The following is a 17,969-nucleotide window of genomic DNA, read 5'->3' as shown; positions in this document are numbered from 1 at the left end:
TAAAATAATATTTCACACCTATATTTACAAGTATAAATTTTACTACAACAAATTCACATTAAAAAAACATTGGTTTTTAGTTAACGTTGGGACATCAGACTCTCTGAGGTAAAAAGGTCATATACGCTGTGTTGAGAACTGGAGTCCCTGATCAAATTATCCGCAGCTTCGTTCGAAGTGAATACGCTATAAAGTTCCATAAATCCGTAGACGGCAAGGCAGATCAGGAAATAAGCCGTCAGAGTGGCCAAAATCTGAAACACAATTAGCAATAAGATCTGCAACAATCGTAAAGAATGAATTTTCTGTTCGGTAACCGACATCACAAACTTACAGTGACACTTCCCTTGAGGATCAGCAACAGCCATCCTCTGGAGTCCAGTTGTATGACCCAGTTTAAAAGGGGTACAGATCCTGATGAAGCATTTTGAGGAATCGATTCACTCTCGGCCCCCATTTCGACTGATTCGGCCCAATTATCGGCCCTTAGGGGCAGATACCAATCATAATAAAGTTGGGTCAGAACAGGTACCTCAAATGGGGACTTTTTCTCAACTTTCTTTCCGTCTTCCAGGTTTTCCGGAAACTGCGAGTCCTTCAAATGCTGAAAGCAATCATTGAAATCAGCCAATGTAAGTTTGTGAGACGAATCGCAATCTTCCGGCATTGTGTGAGTAGATAAATGCGGAAAGGGCACAGCAAATTGTTTGCTCTTTTTCTTGAGAGGATAAGCCTGATTGTGTTTTGGTTCTTCCTGCTGTTACAAAAAATAATAATGTTAATTTTACCCTCCATCAATGAACTCAATTTACAAAAAAAAAAGTTTAAAAGACAAAAGCAAAGAAAACGATAAGAAACTAATGTGCAAAAGATAATTAAAGTTTCGCAATGTATCTCATTCGCAAAGAATTCATGTTTTTAATTCACTTTATAAAAAACACTGCCTTACCGATGTACTCGCAAGCAGTTTGTTTTAAGTTACGCGCTTAGTACAATAGGTGGCGCTACTTAAGATGCCTAAAAACACTCAAAGAAAATTATACAAATTCTTTAAAATAAAAAAAAATGTTCAAAAGGAAACTACTTTTTAAAAGTGATAAAGGTTAACTTATTGGAGCCAAACAAAAACATCAAACCGAAATTCATTTACTAAAAAGTGTAATCATAAGTAAAATGCAACTCACCGGTAAAGGTCGTTTTAGATCCAAAAAATTCAAATCGAATTTTCCTTGCTTGATCAAATCGAGTTCCTCCTCAGTAACAAAATTACCAGAAATAGCCTCGTTGCTGAAAATGTCGTAAAATTCGCCGCGTCCCGAGCACTCGGAAACCTTTTCGCACTGTTCGGTTTCCTCGTTGAAGAAGCTGCGTTGGCCAAAGTATCGTTCCTCGCAATTGAGTGGTGTACAGTTCCTTAGGTAGTCCTTGTCCCAGTTGCGACAGTCCATGAAGTCCTTTCGCCTGCGCAACTTGTTGTTCTGCGGATCGAGGGTCTCGAAGCGGGTATCGAAATGCAGCACTTGCCTGGCGGTTGCCACTGCATCCTGGGCGTGGGCACTTGTCGCGGAGATCAAAATGGGACAGAAGCCCACTCGGTTGAACAGAGACTGTGGAAATCAAAAGGTGTCCTTTAAATTCAAGCAGTCGATTTGTAAAATTCGTAAACGAACAACAAAATGGGGTAATATAATATATTCTCTTTAAAACTTATTAATGAAAGTAACTTTACTTTATGCAATTTATCAAATTTCTATATTCGCTTTGGACAACTGTCTGTTAGTATATGCAAGTTTAATCATAATGGATTGTACAATTTTTATACTATCCACACCTTAAATATAAATTACCTAAGTCAAAATATCTTAACTTTACCCAAATTATTAAATTTCCATACATATTTCCTTCGGACAACTGTCTATATGTACACTATAAAATTTCCGTACTAACCACAGTGGGCCACACCAGAGAGATAGTTTCACTCTTGCCAGGTTCGATCGACCCAAAGTCGCCGCCGAAGATTCGACCCATCGAGTGCACCTGTTCCCCACTGGTTGTATTCACTGTACATTGTCCGTCCGAGACGATCGTTAAGTCCAGCGTGTTCCTTCTGTTTCCCCTGATGCGGTTGGTGACGGTCAGATCTGGTGGGTTTAGTCAATCAGGGGATCGTGCGGGATCAAGAGAGGACCTCACCGAAGATCAAGCCAATGTCGTTATCCCGGGGAACTCGCACTATGACCTTTGTGGCGCACAGACTTCCGTCGGTAAATCGTCTAATGATCAGAACGAAGCAAACCAACAGGTAATATAACATTTTCTGACTGAATTTGCTGGGTTACTTTAAAATGTCTCGAAAAACACTCGCTTGTTAAATTAAAACTATAGCTATTTAGCCAAACCAGATCACTTAATATTGTATTTAAGCTATAACATGGCTCTGTTCAAGATAATTATAAGATATTCTTTTAGGTTTTTTTGGCACGAACTTGTAAAATTTTCTGCAGATCCTGATAAATACAAGTTATACACAGTGGATCAGTTGGTAATTCCGCAGGTTAGCTCCTTTCTCCATATAAAATTCCTCGAATTCTTCAACCCCTTCATTGCCATTCTCCAAGTACTTTTGTAAAGGGGATCGTCACGACGAAGCTCCCTAATGGGTTGTTGTTTAATTAAGTGTAATTTTAGTGCTCAGCAACCCCTAAGACGAGTCCTTTCGATTTGGCTCATATCGTCCTGGTCGAGTAGCGACTGTATCCATGGCCACTTTTACTGCATCCATTGCAATTTATGTTTTAATCATCAAATGCGACCCAATTAATCAACGTTGTTGGCCTTAATTTATGCGGCGGAACTGGGTTTTGAAGTAACCCGACGCGACATCGCACGACAGGTGACATTTCACCCGGAGAAGGGGGACGCGGGTGGGGATTGCGGCGGGGAGAGCCGAGTGCAATGCATATTCATAGCGGCTGAGCCGTAATTTATGCCGAAACTCAAAACTAATTTGACAGGAAATAATTAATTTGGCATCGAAGGAGCCTAAAATAAAAGTGCTGCCAGCCGGTGCCAATTAAAATTATTTCGCTTTCATTACCCAATGGAGCAGCCGTAATAAAAGTCTTACCAGAAACCCAAAAAAAAAAAAAAAAAAAAAAGGAAATTCGACAAACCCAAACCCAAACTCACAGCACATCCAATCCCAGGGACAAAGACAGCGAAATAAAAGGCGAAAACTAAGAAAAAAAAGTTTAAATAATGAAATCACTTCGCACCATCTCGAAATTGCTCATTAACATTTTGTGTTTGCGATATCAACTTGTGAAAATCACAGGGCCCAGCAGACTCCGTTGTGGCTGGAGTCCGGACTCCAGGCCGGGCCAAAACAGACCAGGCCAGGCCAAACCAAACCAAGGCAAAGCGAACCAAACCAAACCAGGCCCAAATGCAGACCCAGACTCCGAGGCAGCCGCAGCTACTTGGCTTTTATTTATTATGCCATGTTGTTGTTGTCTCCGTTGAGGTGTTGCAGTTGCTGTGTTTTCGAAGCTGACTCTTATTAGTTGGGTCAGTCCGTCTTACTTTTTTTTTTTGTTCCAGCCTCTTCGCTGTGGAGGAGGTGTGAAATCTGTTGCATTCCCCTCTGCACTGATCTCCTCTCCTCCTGCTGAATGTCCTCGATGGCCGGCTGGCTTCGTCTGCGGGTCGTGATTTGTCTGCAAAAGACACAAACAACTCCTCGGACCTCAGCAATTTTTCTAAAGGTCGTTTGCTTTACCTTTACATTTGCCTTTACTCAATGAAATTGGCCCAGCTCCCAAAGGCACACAGAGAAAAAATAAGGAATACAGCAGTGAAATCGAGAGGTAAATAGGTCTTGGTAAGAGATTTTCATTAAAAAAGTTAGGGTATTGTATAAATAAAAAATGAAACCATTTACTCTGGCTTAACGTAACAATCATATGATTAAATATTAATTTAGTTTGTAAATCAAGGGAAGAATAATATTTAATATAATTGACCTAACAAATTTATATGGTCGATGAAATGTACAATATTATAAATGCTTTCTTGTTGTGTGTTTCATTTTACCTTTTAAATAAATCCATCGTTATACACTTTTTTTCTGTATCCAACAGTGCGTATGCTTATTTTTAATTGATGTTCAATAATCGCTACACTTTCCTTGTTTCTGCACTTTACTTGCCTTGATAACTAAAATCATCACTTCTTTTCCGAATTCAACATGGCGTATGCTTATTTTAAATAAGTAACGATATACACTGCACATTTTCTGCGAGTGCATCACACATCCCAGCAGCGAAAACTGCAAGTCAAAGTCAGAGATAAGACGACTGGCTAACTGACTGGCTGGCTGGCTGACTGGGTGTATTTCAGTAGCCATTCGATTTATGTTAAATAAGCTGAACGCAAGCTCTGTTTGTTGTAAAATACCAATTGCCAGGCTCATCCTCACGGAGTAACAGAGACAGCCAAAGAGAAAGAGATGGAGTCACAGTGGGAGTGGGAGAGAGATTCCTCTGTGATTCACGTTTCTGCATCATTCGACTTTTATTTTTTTTTTGCTTTTTTAATTCCATGTGTCGATGTCGCTGTTGGTGCTGCTGGTGTTTGTGTTGTTGTCGTCGGACTGCATCAGATTTCTTAATTTAATTGGCTTTATGCAAGGAGTTCTCGCTCTTCCCGGACTCTCGTTCGAACTTTATAGACAAACTGTCTGCAGGTCCTGTTCCTCCTGTTTCTTCTGTGCCCCAAGCCATCCCCAATCTGCAGGCCCGAAGAATCGTGGGAATCGTCTATCTGGGCGCGTGTGGACTGGCTGCAAATGCAAATGCAAAACAGCTTAACCCAATTTTTTGTTTCTTCGCCTTAGCGAACAAAAAAATCAATAAGAAACAAAAGAAAACGCTGCACGTAATTGCAAGTTATGAGCAGCAGCCGCCGCCGCCGCAGCAACAACAAGCAATGGCCAGAATAAAATGAAAATCGTTGAGGTTTTCCATCATCGCGTGCAGGTTGGCAGCGTTTTAAGAACAATTGCAGCGCATTTAAGCATAAATGCCAGCAAAAAGTCCGCGTCGGCGCACTCAGAAAAAAATGTATTTAAAATAAAGGATTGCTGCATTGCAGCACCAAAATATTAAATTTAATAAGAATTAAAATTTATTGGGTCGTGAAATGACATTTTTCTACAATTAAGATTTTAGGCTTCACAAACTTAATTATTTGATGAAAGAGTGATAAACTAAATAAAACTTGTTAAAGCTTATGAATAATCATTTTTATTTAACAATTAAATGAGGCTCCTGTTTTTTTGTTAAAGAATGATCCCTTTTGTCTGAATTTGTCAATCCAAAGTGAGTCACAGTTTGCATTTACTAAGCTGCCTTTTGTAAATTGTAAAGGTGTATAAAATATAAATATAAAAATATACCTTTAAGTGAAATCTCTATCATTTTATTTTGAATTTCTGAGTGTTTTTGGACAGCTTTGGTACGTATCGGTGTGATCGACTGTGGGAGTGTGTGCAACACTTAATCATCAGCGTGAAATGAAGAAAAAGAAATGGCCAAGTCGAGGCCAATTGTGCACTTGGCTCTGCTCTCCTCGCTCCCGAGAGTGTACATATATAATTAAGCCATAAATTCTGTTTTTATGATTTTCCACAAAGTTATGAATTTATGGCAGCCCACAAAGCACTCAAAGGCAGACACACACACAAAAACAACAATTTGCGCCAGAACGGAAGTGAATTTAAATGCGCGCGCATGCGAAATGGAAGCAGTTCCCCCTTCAATCTTCCCGCTGGAAAAAAAAAAACAAAAGCACACCAGAGTTTCCGAAGAGAGAAGACCAATCGTAGTTTGCCCGGCCATGTTTGGCCATAAATGTGTCGAGCACTTTGCCCAGACCTCGTAAATTTAACGCTTTTAAGTTTTATTTCTCTCGTTTTTTTCCGCTGCGTCTCGCTCTCCATTTCGTTGATGGATGTTGAACAAGGGGCCAAATAAAATTTGAATATTTATTGTACTCTATATTTTGTAGGCATGCAAATTCGCCGAGGTCCTACAATTTATTTAGAGCAGACCGCTTGCAGGGTGTCCATTTATGCTGGCAATTCGCTTACAAAATATACACCGAATTTGAGGCATATTAATTGCACTAAATTGTGCCCTGTCGCTGGATGTAATATCCCTCGACGGAGAGCCACTCCTCACTGGGTCAATTAGCATAATCGCTTTTGAAATTGCAACCCGAACTTAACTTCCATCTCCTTGGGGCGCTGCAACTGACTCTTTTTTCGAAGTGGCTAATCGCCCTCCGATGCCACCGATCGTCGTCGGGGTTGTCAAGATCGTAGATCTATACTCGGGTTGCTTGGTTTTTGCAAACGTAAAAAAAAAGTAACGCAATAATTACGGTAATTACGCGAAATGCTCATAACTGCCTGTGTCATGGCTGCTTCCTAATGCGAAAATAACGTTATTAATTTCCAGCCCGCCAACGAGCGCCCTTCGCTATAAGGGCCACTTGATCTAGGCAGCGTGGCCAAGTGGAAAGCCACCCCTGGGGAGCCAATAATTGCGAATTACATTGCAATTATTAAAGCCCTCTAAATACACTAACCAGACTTGAAGGAACTGGCTTTTGAGAGACAGCTGTAACTGCAAATGTAAAGGAAAGCTAAAGCAAACAAGCTATTTATTTATTAAAATATTTTACGCTTTACATATTAGGCATACAATCAGTTGGAGGAAATTGAAAATTAAATTCCATCAAAAATTAAATATAAATAATACTAATGAATTGAGTAATTGAATTGCTTCCAGAAAACTTTTATTTCCAAAGAACTTTTTATTTGTTTCCACCAATATTTTATATTTTTTTGTAATTTCACAAGCTCCACTTTAGCCAAGATATAATACTCTCCAAAAACAAATACGCTTACCCTTTTTCATGAAACCATTGAACACTAAAAAGTGTGTAGAGCATTCTTCTTGTGGCAATTAACTGCACTGGAGTATCCTTTGCAAGTATCCTTTTCCAAAGGACGCCGGACGGGAGTATTCAAAATGACTTGTCACTATCGCGGCGTGTGCTAAATGGGCAGGTGCAATTGGAACCGGCGACAGGGAGACGCGGCTCGTTCGAAGTTCTTGTTTTCATAAAATTGCAATATTAATGCGGAAAATCTTTGGGAAGGGGCAGGGGCAAGAGGCGAGGGGCAAGAGGCGAGGGGCAAGGCAAAAGGTGTGCAGCAGGCCATCATTTGGTGCACATCGGCGTGTTTCTGAATTCCTTCTTTTTCGTGCCTCAAAGGCCGCTCCACATGCTTGACATTGATGCAATTTCGTTTGCCGAACGGCTGCAGCTGAACTGCAAGTAATCCCCCTTCTGGCCAACATTTCCCCACTTAGTCGCAGCAATTAAACGAGATTAAATCGCCGGTGCAAAGCTGCTCGAAGTGGAAATACCAGAGCAGCGATGTCCATGCCCATGTCCATATACGAGTATTCATGCCCAACCTGGGGCGCAATTATATTTGAAAATGCAATAAAATATGGCTAGAGCAGCCACAAAGCGCAGCTAGATTTGCATAAATATTTTTTGTGTTGCACAAAGAACCAGCGAGCAATTTTATTGTTGCCACTCACTTGGGACGCGTCCGAGTTGGGGAACGGTGGGGCATAAATTACACTCATGGCGTTGCAACGGGCTTAAAGGAAAGAGTGCTTATCTCGAAGGCGAAATTAGCTGATAATATGCAAAACACGCCGCCAAATTGCAGCCTGAGCCAAATTTCAAATTGTTACCCTGCGCAAATAAACACGAGCATGCCGCAGGCAGTGGAACCCATTCGAGAACCATTTTGTAGCCAATACGAAAAGCTAATTCCTCACCGTAAGACTTAATTCTTTCTTAGGGGTCTGCACTTTACTTGTTTAATGACGAAATCCGCGAGAAACGTAAGCAGCTTGTACTGTACTTGCTCTAAATATCCTTGGCTTACTGATTTTTGATTTGCCCGAGTTTTGTGTCATAAATAATGTGGAAGTAGAAGTAAAAAGGTTAACTAGAAATCATATGCAAGAAAGGTGTGCATTATTCAGTTCACTTTTAATGTGAGATCTGCATTGGTAAGTTTATTTCTGGTAGAATGGGCGATGTAGTGAACACACGGAAAAGAACAATCTAACAGATCCAACACCATTTGCATTAATCCTTGTGAAAAAAACTAGAATAACTACGAGATAGTTTCAACGATAATCGTTACTTTATCAAACATTACTAACCCTGGCAAGTTGATTTGTAACGGTCTAAAAATATTGAAATGTGCTATTTTAGTTTCGTATTGGCCGAATTATTAAGGCCCCATATACATATATACACGGGTGATATTTTTAGAACATAAATTTTAGATAGTTTAGTAATCATATATAATGCTTAGCACAGTTCTTGGTTTTATCAACGTTCTGAAATTGGTGATTTCGTTTTTTCATGGCAAGTTTTTGTTATCTACTTCCTTTGCTGTTTTTCTTATCGACGGTCTCAACTTTGTCGTATCTTTTGGCCAAATTTAATTTTTCTAAGTGAAAATCTTGGGAAATGTTCTATTTTAGGTGAAACTTTTAAAGATATTTTTAAATGCAGAGTTGCAAGGGCGCCGTGGCTTAGTTGGTTAAAGCGCCTGTCTAGTAAACAGGAGATCGTGAGTTCGAATCTCGCCGGGGCCTATCACTAAAGAGTGATTTATGTTTTTTTTGTACCAATCATTTATTTTTAGCAAGTATTTTAAACCTTTAAAGGTGACTTTATAATGGTATAATTCGAACTTTGGTTGGAGAAATGGATTATCCAAATACAATATAATTTTGTATCCGTTGACACAGAAGTATTATTATATATTTTTAATGGATGGGGGGACTAAACTATAGAGTCAGTTCTTGTTTAATACAATGTTTGCAACGCAACCCATTGTGAGCATTTAAGCGGCTACAAATTGTCTCATTTAAACATTGAAACGCTTCTGATTTCACAATTGCAACGTCAATGGCAATTTGCTGTGATGTCAGTTTGTTGAATTGAGATTCTAATGAGTTGATTGAAGGCTGTAAGAGCAGATTGCAGTGGAGCGGAGGCCCGAACCTGAAGCTCCCAGGCTATTTGATTAGTGGACCCCGACCGACCAGAATCCACTCCGGCAAAATGCAACTGCAAACAGAAAACTGAAAACTTCAATCGGCAAACAGAAAACAGAAAACTGAAAACGGCAAACGGCAGCGGCGGCAAATGTCCATCAAATGTCACGATCTGCTGCCTGTGCAGATCAATCGGCCGATCGATCGATCGATCGATCGCTCTGGGTAGGATAATTACCCGGATCACGCAACTGGAATGGAGTGCTGCAATTCCAGTCCCAGTCGTCTAGCCTAGAAGCGTCGGGTGACCTTGCAACCGCATTTCCCACCCCGCCCCCAAAAATTGCATTTGAAATTGAAATTGGCCACTTGGCTGGCCAGCTGTTTGCCGGTCCTCCCGTCTTCATCCTTGGTCCTCTCGTCAGTGTCAAAGGGCGTCGCTTATCCGGGATTAACTTTCTACGCATCCAGCACATGGCTGAGCGGATCAGGTGCACGCAGAAAATTTGAGCAGAAAAAAATAAGGACACCTTAAATATTTCAGTACGAAGTATATTATTTTTTAAATTATTGTAAAAAATGGTTCTTAAAAACGAAACTGCGTAAGGTCAATCGACTAATAGGTTCATTTAAAATACAGCTTTAGATATAAAAAAAAGTTTGCGATTTTGGTAACGAAATGTAGTTGGAAAACTTGAGTTTAATTCCTCCCAATATTTTAATTTGAAAATTGAAGTAATTTCATTCCTTTCTTTTCCTTTTTTGCAAGTGTCCAATGGGAAGGTTATTTTATTCAATAATTGAGTGTTCTAGGAATCGAATGCTATATTTTTTTCAGTGCTTGGGGCGGAAGCACCTCGAGGGGCTTAACATGTGCATCTCTCGGATGCGAAGCTACATTGACAGGTTTGGGCCGCAGAAATTATGTTGCCAGCGTTCTGAGCGAAGTCTCCTGCCGATGTCGGCAATTATTTATTATCCTGTGTGTGCCCGCAGCCATTGCCACTCTTGTCCTTCCCCCTCCTCCTGCCCCTCCTCCACCTCCTTCCCTTTCCTTCTCCCCTCTGCTCCCTTAACCCCTTTAAGGCCACCCCCTTCTGTCGTTCAAAATCACTGCCGCCACTTCGTCGTCGTCGCCATTTAAGTTTGCTTTTTGTTTCCTTTTTTTTTGTTTTGTGTTGTTTTGCTTTTTCCTCCACTTTTGTGTTTCATAAATTTTCGTGGTTGATTTTTTCCCATTGCCCTTGTTGTTTTTGTTGCTCTGGGCGACGCCTTGCCTTTGTTGCAATTGTTGTTGTTGTTTTTGTTGTTGTTGTTACCGCCTGCTGTGACTGAGATTCCTTGCCTCCGCGAGAGCGAGATGGCCGTACAGAACAGAGCGAGAGGCAGCGAGACCAGAGGTGTCTCCACCCATATTCCACATTCCAGTGGCTCACTTCCACTCGCCTCGGATTTGAGTGGCAATTTGAGTGAGACTGCGACTGCTGCAGTCAGTCGGTTCCATGTGCAGAGTTTGATTTTCGGCTTGGATAACATGCGAATGAATGGTTTCAATTGATAAGAGATAAAGTGTAGTGATTGCGGTGATTTAATAGATCAATTACTCCAGTGAAATTTAAACAAAAATATGAATCTGAATGCGGAATTATATTTTCGAGATTGGGATATGTAATTATTGGAGCAATTAGAAGAAAAAGTAACTGTTCGCACATATTTTGAAATTAAATTAAATTAACCAATGAAGTCAAAGAATTTGTAGTCATAGGACCGCGACAATATTTAGGTCTTCAATAAACGCACATCTATGTATAGTACATTATTATTATTATAATAAATGTTTTATCGTGTACCTTTTAAAGTGAACGTTATTATTGTAAAATAAAAAATCAAATTGCTGACAGCAAGGAATAATTTAAATTATTTATGACCTCTATCTGCCTACTATTTTAACTTACATTTTTTTTAGAATTCTTACATTTTTCCTACTCTATAAAATAAAATACTTAATTACTTTTGATTTCAAGAACCCAAAGAAGCAAAACGCTTGGAACCCCCACACTGAACTTTTCCAGCTTAGTGGGAAGTTTTCCAATGAGTAGAGTATTATCTTCACTCTTGTGTTTACCTTTCAGCACGGTCACATCACATCATATAGCATATCCGACGACCTGCCCCCATTTATTTTCATATAACAGCTCCATAATTTTCTTAATGAACGATTTTCTGTGTGAAGGTTGCCATTGTCATTGCGTCGCAATATAAAGGGGTCATCGGGGGCTTGGGAAGTGGCGGGGGAAGGGGGGGTTAGTATCCCCCTTTCATAGAGAACCTGTTAACGTTAGTTTGTTGCGTTGATTTCGAAGTAAATGACAGAATATTGCAGTTATTGCCAATTACTCACGCACACAGCCCAACCGAAATGTGTGTGTGCGTGTGTGTGTATGCATGGGGCTTAAATGTGCGTGTGAGCCCTGCCCCTCCGACCTGCAACGCGGCTTTTGTTGAATGCATTTTCAATGACATTTGCGATTCGCAATTGGCTTGTAATTGCTATATTTAGCGTAATGGCAGTCAAGAACCCAGCATTATGTATTACGGAAAAAGTATCTAAGGCCGAGTCGCCCACGCTCACTTGCAAAAAGAAAGCCCACACGAACGGAGGCCCTGCCTCTTGGGACTTTCGGTTTCCATATCGTTAAAGCGGAAACACTCAACGGAACTGGGTTACATTCCTAACATTCGCACGAGGTGGCTGCAGCCATTAACCTCTAGGTTGAGCACGAAACTCCTGGCCATAAATCATAAATTCATCGACAAATATTTGTGCCCAAAAACCATAAATTTGTTTCTCTTTAAAAAAGTTTCAAAGCCAAAATCCACTGGACGCAGGAACCTGTCCCTCGAATGCTGCACCTTCGCAGTGACAACAGCTTCTGGGCAAGAACAACGCAAATCGAAGATAATCCCTGAAATCAATGAACGCGAATAATACACTCTTTGCATTTTTGCCAAAATATTTTAAAAGCAATAAAATTAAATAAATTACCATGTTTTTTATCCCCCAGCCGAATATCATGTTTAAAGGAGAGCTTTTAATTTGGCTAAAAGAAATTCAGATCAAAAGAACCGGATTTGTTTAACCATTAACAGGTTTTTCTTTTTTATTTTTATTGTTACATTTTTTTTTAAATAATGGTCACAATCATAATAATCAAATCAAAAATCATACTTAATAGCCTGACCCCGAAATAAATTGGATTATTTTTTCCACTTAATGGTTTCTATTAACAAGCAATGTTTCTGTCGCAGTTCTAATAATTTGTGCTAATTCATATGGGTAATCTCTGTAGAGATTGATCAAAAGCCCGTACATGTGTTCGAGGTGAATTCAAACCGAGCCCAGATGCCGAATCCCATTGCCGAGGGCAGGGCAAACAACAAATACTCAACACATGTCCTATGCCTCCGATCTGTAGACTCGGGATGGGATGGGATTACCGGGCCAACAAGCGCCAGTCCCCAGTGGAGCTGCTCCTTGGTTGCTGGCGCGGCTTTTCGCCTTGTTTACGCTAAGATGGCGTATTGTATAACATCATTATGTGGACTTCGTTCATGTTCATGTCATAATTTTGCTTAGCCCCAGCCGAGGAGTCAGCACCAGAGTCGGCAGTGCATTCCAAGCGCCAGTCTCCTTTCCAGCTTCATCTTCAGCTCCAGCTCGAGTCCAATTCTCAGTCACATTCTCATCTCCAGCCGAGAATCGAGGCTCCAGGCTACGGGCTACGTGCTCCGAGGTTCGGAGTCGGGATTCGTGAATAGAAATCGGCATGGTTCTGAGTATTGGCATCAGAATGTGGCGGCCGCTGCTTGTGCCATGTTTGGGGCTGCGTAATTAAAAATAAATTTTCGCGCTCAGCGGTCACAGGAGCGTTGTCATTATGAGGAAGGAAGGGGCCAAGATGGTTGCTCTCAAAATTTGATCTGGTAACCACCAATTGAAGCCTATTGAGGGTTTTCGGTTAAATTATAATATCAATTAGTATTTTATTTGACTTCCTAATAAGCAATTTTTAAAAACCATTTTTTTATTTTTTTATTTAGTTAAAAATTTGTTTGAAATAAGGGTTACAGTTTATATATATATAAAATATTCCAAAAGGTTCAGAAAAGTTCCTAAGTTTGTTGATTTCTAAATAAATTAATTCTGCCATCCCCCGCAACAGCGCTCCTGTTTTATTTGCTGCTACAACACTTTTCGTTACGTTTTTAATTTAATGAATATTGTGGGACAATTTATTAGCGAACATATTGATTTCAGCGTTTGCCGTGTTCCACCGATGTCTCGTGTGCAGTCCACTGCGAATGCGAATGCGGTTGTGCGGTTGTGTGGTTGTGTGTGCGGGGTGTGCATGTGTTGTTGTTGCAAAGTTTATACGGTAGTTACCAACATAAATAGCAGCAATTTGGCCAGACACCAACAGCAGAGATATAGTGGAGTGGGAACGAGGGGGTTGGGGGCTGGTGGATATGGACGATCTGTAGGATCTGTACGATCTGGCCGATCTGCGCGACCCGGACGCAATCGCCGCTTGCTGAACAAGCGTACAATTAATATGCCCAGCCTGCCGCCGTCGCCGCCCGCTCCACAGGCGGTCCCCCGCGGATCGGTACAGGTCCCCAAAGATCCGCACAGATACCCACAGATCTCCCCTCGCAGTTCCTCAGATCCCCAAAGATCGCGATCCTGGTGAGAGACCCTGCAAACGCCGCAGTCTGAACCCAAAACTCTGGGGGAGCCCTGACATCCCTCCGGCTTTTTTCGGCTCGTTCTCGTTGTATTTGACTTTCGCATCGGCCGAAAGCTGCTGCTGAGTGCGATTTATAGCTCTTAACAAATTGTTAATAAATATTTTATTTATATTGATGAGACAACACGAAATTATTCACAATTTACTCATTCGAGTTTTACGTACTGGCGTTGCAAGCGATTGTGTGCGTGTTTCATACTCGCGAGTGCCTCCCGCAACTTCGGAGTTGCTCCTGATCTTTAAAGTATCTTTAAAGTGTTGCGCCCATTAATTTGCTTGCCAGAGTGTATTGGACTTATTTAGGACCTAGGATCAAGCAAAAAGTAAAGCTTAATAAAGTTGCATTTGTACAAATTATAACTCGAGAGAACATGGGTATGTGTAATTGGTTTTTGTTTAACCCTTTATGTATAAATATCTTTATTTCCGAGTTAGCTAGGATTTCAATATAAAGATGACATTATTATTATTATTCAAAAAAATGTTAATGAAAAAACAGAATAAAAGTGGGTGGTCTGTGTATATCTTCACTATTTGAAAATATAATTTATTAATCCAACCAATTTTTTAAAGCTCTTAAAAATACTAGTAATCTTGTAGTCGATCAAGCTTTATATCTGATATTCCAACTAATTTTAATGGAGCTCAGTGTTGATGAAATAATTTCAGTGGTCGGCTGTGCATTTGTTTCAATTACCGCGCAGATACCCATATGATTGATCTGTGTCCAGCTCTCGTATTCCGATGGCACCCTGTAATTAGCGCGTGAAATGTTTTCGCTCTATAATTGCTTATTTTTTTCGGCCAATTGAAATGGAATTTAAATGAGCTTAGTTGCGGGCAGTCGCAGGAGTGTTGGCTGCTAGTGCATGTGGCCCCTTGGCTTCACACCCCCCGCCATCAGCAATCCTCCGTCCACCATCCACGATCCACTATCATGGTCAGCAGCTGTCAATCACAATGATTTATGTCGCCGCCTGTTGTGAGCATCTGAACATCTGAGCGATCCAACAGATCGCTGTGCATTTGCCTACATCGGCGAGGCAATTTATCTTTCCGCAGTTGCAGCGGCGAAACTCATCATCAAGCGTCGGCGGCTTCTTTCTTCCATAATCGCTCACCTCCCCAGCCTCTCCTGCTCCCTCCCCCTTCTTCTTCCTCTTCCTCTTCCCCCTGCCCTTGCCCCCACCCTTCTAGCACCGCCCCCATTCGAGCGACTGGCGCTTATAAATTTTTTCATTCGAATTTCAGTCCACTTCATTGCTTAATTGTCGCCGCTTTTGATGAATTGTTTGTTTGGATTTGCCGCGACATTTGAACAGTTCCTCAAAAGCGGAAAGTTTACTTTCCTCCCGCAACGACTTTATGTCATTGTTAATCTTGAGGTGTAAGCTAATATGGAAACTAGAGCTAATAAAAAATTTTAATTTGTTTATTACATTACTAAATTTGCGTAAAAATACCTGTAATCCTGCAAGTATAAAATGCAATGGAAAACACAGCACATATGTATTATTTTTTTAATTCTGAGCTATAAGATTTATTATTGTACCCTTAAAATTGGATTTTTATTTATTGCATTTATTTTATTGCTAAAAATTTATAACGTGTTATTTATAAGAGTAAAATATAGATAATTCTATATTCTTAAGGAATGTATAATTGAAGTAACTTAGTCCTAAGACATACCATAACACGTAACAACCTCCAGGTTTTTAGTTTGTTAAAATATAATCATAAACTTACTATTATAGTTTAATAACCTCTAAGAACTATTTTTTGAGCAAAGATCTTCAGAGCTGATAGGAAGTCAAAAGTTATTGCGAAGCCCTGACTGGGGATTGCCCAACTTCAGCCTGGGGGGCCTCTTTCGGCCGATGTGGCAGATGTTTCCCCTGTAATTTGGCATTGTTAGCCGTCTGGCGTTTGTTGGCCAGATCTGTTCGTGCCGCAGCCGCTCCATCGTCGGCCATCTTGGCTACCTACTGGAGCCATTTACATTCGTCTGGGATCGAGAGGGGCTAATACCGGGCGGGACATTATCTTTGCTTTGGCATCTCAATTTACCAATCAAATAACAAATGCGCCGCCAAAGATGCTTATTAATGGCGGCCAACGGTTGAGACGCGGCTCCGTCAAACTGCAACTTCAACTTCAACTCCGGCTCCACATCCACATCCAAATCCACATCGATTCCCGTTCCCATCTCCATTTCTTGGCCCGATTCCGCTTTCAGCCCCAACCGCTCTTATAATTTCCACGAACTCTCCATTGTCGATAATAATTGATTTGATTGATGCTTCGACGGCTGCCGATGCTGCTGATGCTGCCCCAGCCTCTGATCTTTCCACTGATGATTGGTCCCCGCAGCTCAAGAGTCCCCCTTCCAGTTGGCCTGCCTCTGTTTTTGTTTAGGGACCAATTATGGGGATCTTCATCATCGACTTTCGTAGGGTCGCTGGAAAATGGCCGACTGCAGCGGTCTAAAACGTATTTGCGCTAGGATGTGGAAATATCACTTGTTGGCATAATTATTTTGAAAAGCGCCCTTTATTTCTATTAATAGCTGGTTCAGTTCCTCTCAAAAAAAGTCTACACAGTTGCACATAAAAGGTTTTAAAATAATGTAATTTTAATGTTTTACTGAATGTGAACAATTTTGTAGTCGTCAAAATAATTATGAAAACTAGTATAAAGTCAAAACAAACAATTAATATAGGTTTAATTTTCTAATATTGATTTTTTTTTTCCAACACCTTTAGGATTATCGTTGCCCAAATTAAATTTAGTATTTTAAAGTAAGCTTTCACACAAAACAAAGATTAAAAAAAATTCCAAAGCTTGTTCTCCCTTTACCATTGAAATTTGAAGATATAATTTATTAACCTTGACACAATCTCGCTCTAGATCGCCGATCCCCTGGCTGACCCCTTTTTTTCTTGGCTCGTTAACAAATTACCCCAAAACAAAAGCCCAAAGGCGAATTTGCATGCTCATCACGACGACGCCGGCTCAGATTACGATCGGCATTGCTGTCCGTTGTCCGATGTCCGCCAGCTGACCTCAAGTCATGTCATGAAAGGATGGGGATCGGGATCTAAGGAAACAAGTGTAAAGCGTTCCAGGCAAATTGTGCTAATCGCCAGGACACATCAAGAGTGCAGGAGTTTGAGGGGGAATATGTGGGGTTCTACAATCGATATCGCCATCAAAAACCGCTGCTTAGTTCCTGCAACAAAAGGGGAACAAAGGCGATGCTAAAATTCCACTTAAATCCAGCTCTTATGCCTTTCAAAACTAAATTAATCTTCATTGGAAGCAATCGACAGCAGGAGGAAAAGATGTCGAGGGGCAAGGAACTGAGGAACGAGGGCTTCGTTTGGATTGAAGCCGCCAAGAAAAATTAGCGCAAATGATTGACAGCCTAAATGAGAATTTAATGGTAAACTTTAGTTGAATTTTGTTTTTTCTGCTGTTGGAGCCAGAGGATCATTCCGAAGACCCCAAGCCAGAGTTCGCTATAATTTGCCGCAAAAATAACCCTAAAGGATCGGTGAAATCGCTCGCTGTAAAAAGTAAAAGCAAATTGTTTCGCCAAACTAAATTGATACCAAATTGATGCGTCTTTTCTCTGTTTTGTTGATGTTTTGCAGAAACGATTTAAGGCGAGTTAAGAAAGGTTCAGTTACCGTTATAATGCAGATTCTTCCCACTCAGGTCAACATTAATTTTTTATATTTCAGAACATGCTGCATACCCTATAAAATAAATGAGATACAAAAGTTGCTAATTTAATACTTATCAAAGTAAGTCAAATTTATATGGCAGTTTCGGTTGTTATATTAATTTAATATATTATTAATTAATTAAATATTTGTAGTCGCAGTAATATTTTTCTTTAATGCTGATAAAGATATTGCTGTAGAATTTTTTAATAATGCATAATAGATATTCAAAGTATTGGCTATTTGCAACATAATTGATATTGATTTTGGGTTGA

General features: G+C 40.4%; 1 protein-coding gene and 1 non-coding gene across 6 annotated transcripts; one reads left to right on the top strand and one right to left on the bottom strand.

Annotated features, from left to right (window-relative positions):
- Positions 1-5: 5 nt before the first annotated feature.
- Positions 6-2,314, bottom strand: LOC108087034. 5 transcript variants are annotated; one of them, XM_017184203.1, is made up of 5 exons: positions 2,194-2,314; positions 1,948-2,141; positions 1,185-1,607; positions 335-757; positions 6-278 (listed from the first exon to the last, which is right to left on the bottom strand). In XM_017184203.1, exons 1-5 carry the CDS (start codon positions 2,312-2,314, stop codon positions 81-83), a joined length of 1,359 nt encoding a protein of 452 aa, XP_017039692.1. In that variant the 3' UTR covers positions 6-80. The 5 variants fall into 5 exon arrangements, with proteins under 5 accessions (XP_017039692.1, XP_017039693.1, XP_017039694.1 ...); XM_017184204.1 differs by having other exon boundaries at positions 6-254; XM_017184205.1 differs by having other exon boundaries at positions 1,948-2,116; positions 2,194-2,300.
- A 6,368-nt stretch (positions 2,315-8,682) lies between these two features.
- Trnat-agu lies at positions 8,683-8,756 on the top strand. The gene has a single exon. It is a non-coding gene; the product is annotated as a tRNA-Thr (tRNA).
- Positions 8,757-17,969: the final 9,213 nt, after the last annotated feature.

Source organism: Drosophila ficusphila, unplaced genomic scaffold (assembly GCF_018152265.1).
Source record: "Drosophila ficusphila isolate 14025-0441.05 unplaced genomic scaffold, ASM1815226v1 contig_791, whole genome shotgun sequence".
Taxonomy (NCBI): Eukaryota; Metazoa; Arthropoda; class Insecta; order Diptera; family Drosophilidae; genus Drosophila; species Drosophila ficusphila.
The sequence above is the reverse complement of the archived record's forward strand: the minus strand, read 5'-3'. Positions and strand labels throughout refer to the sequence as shown.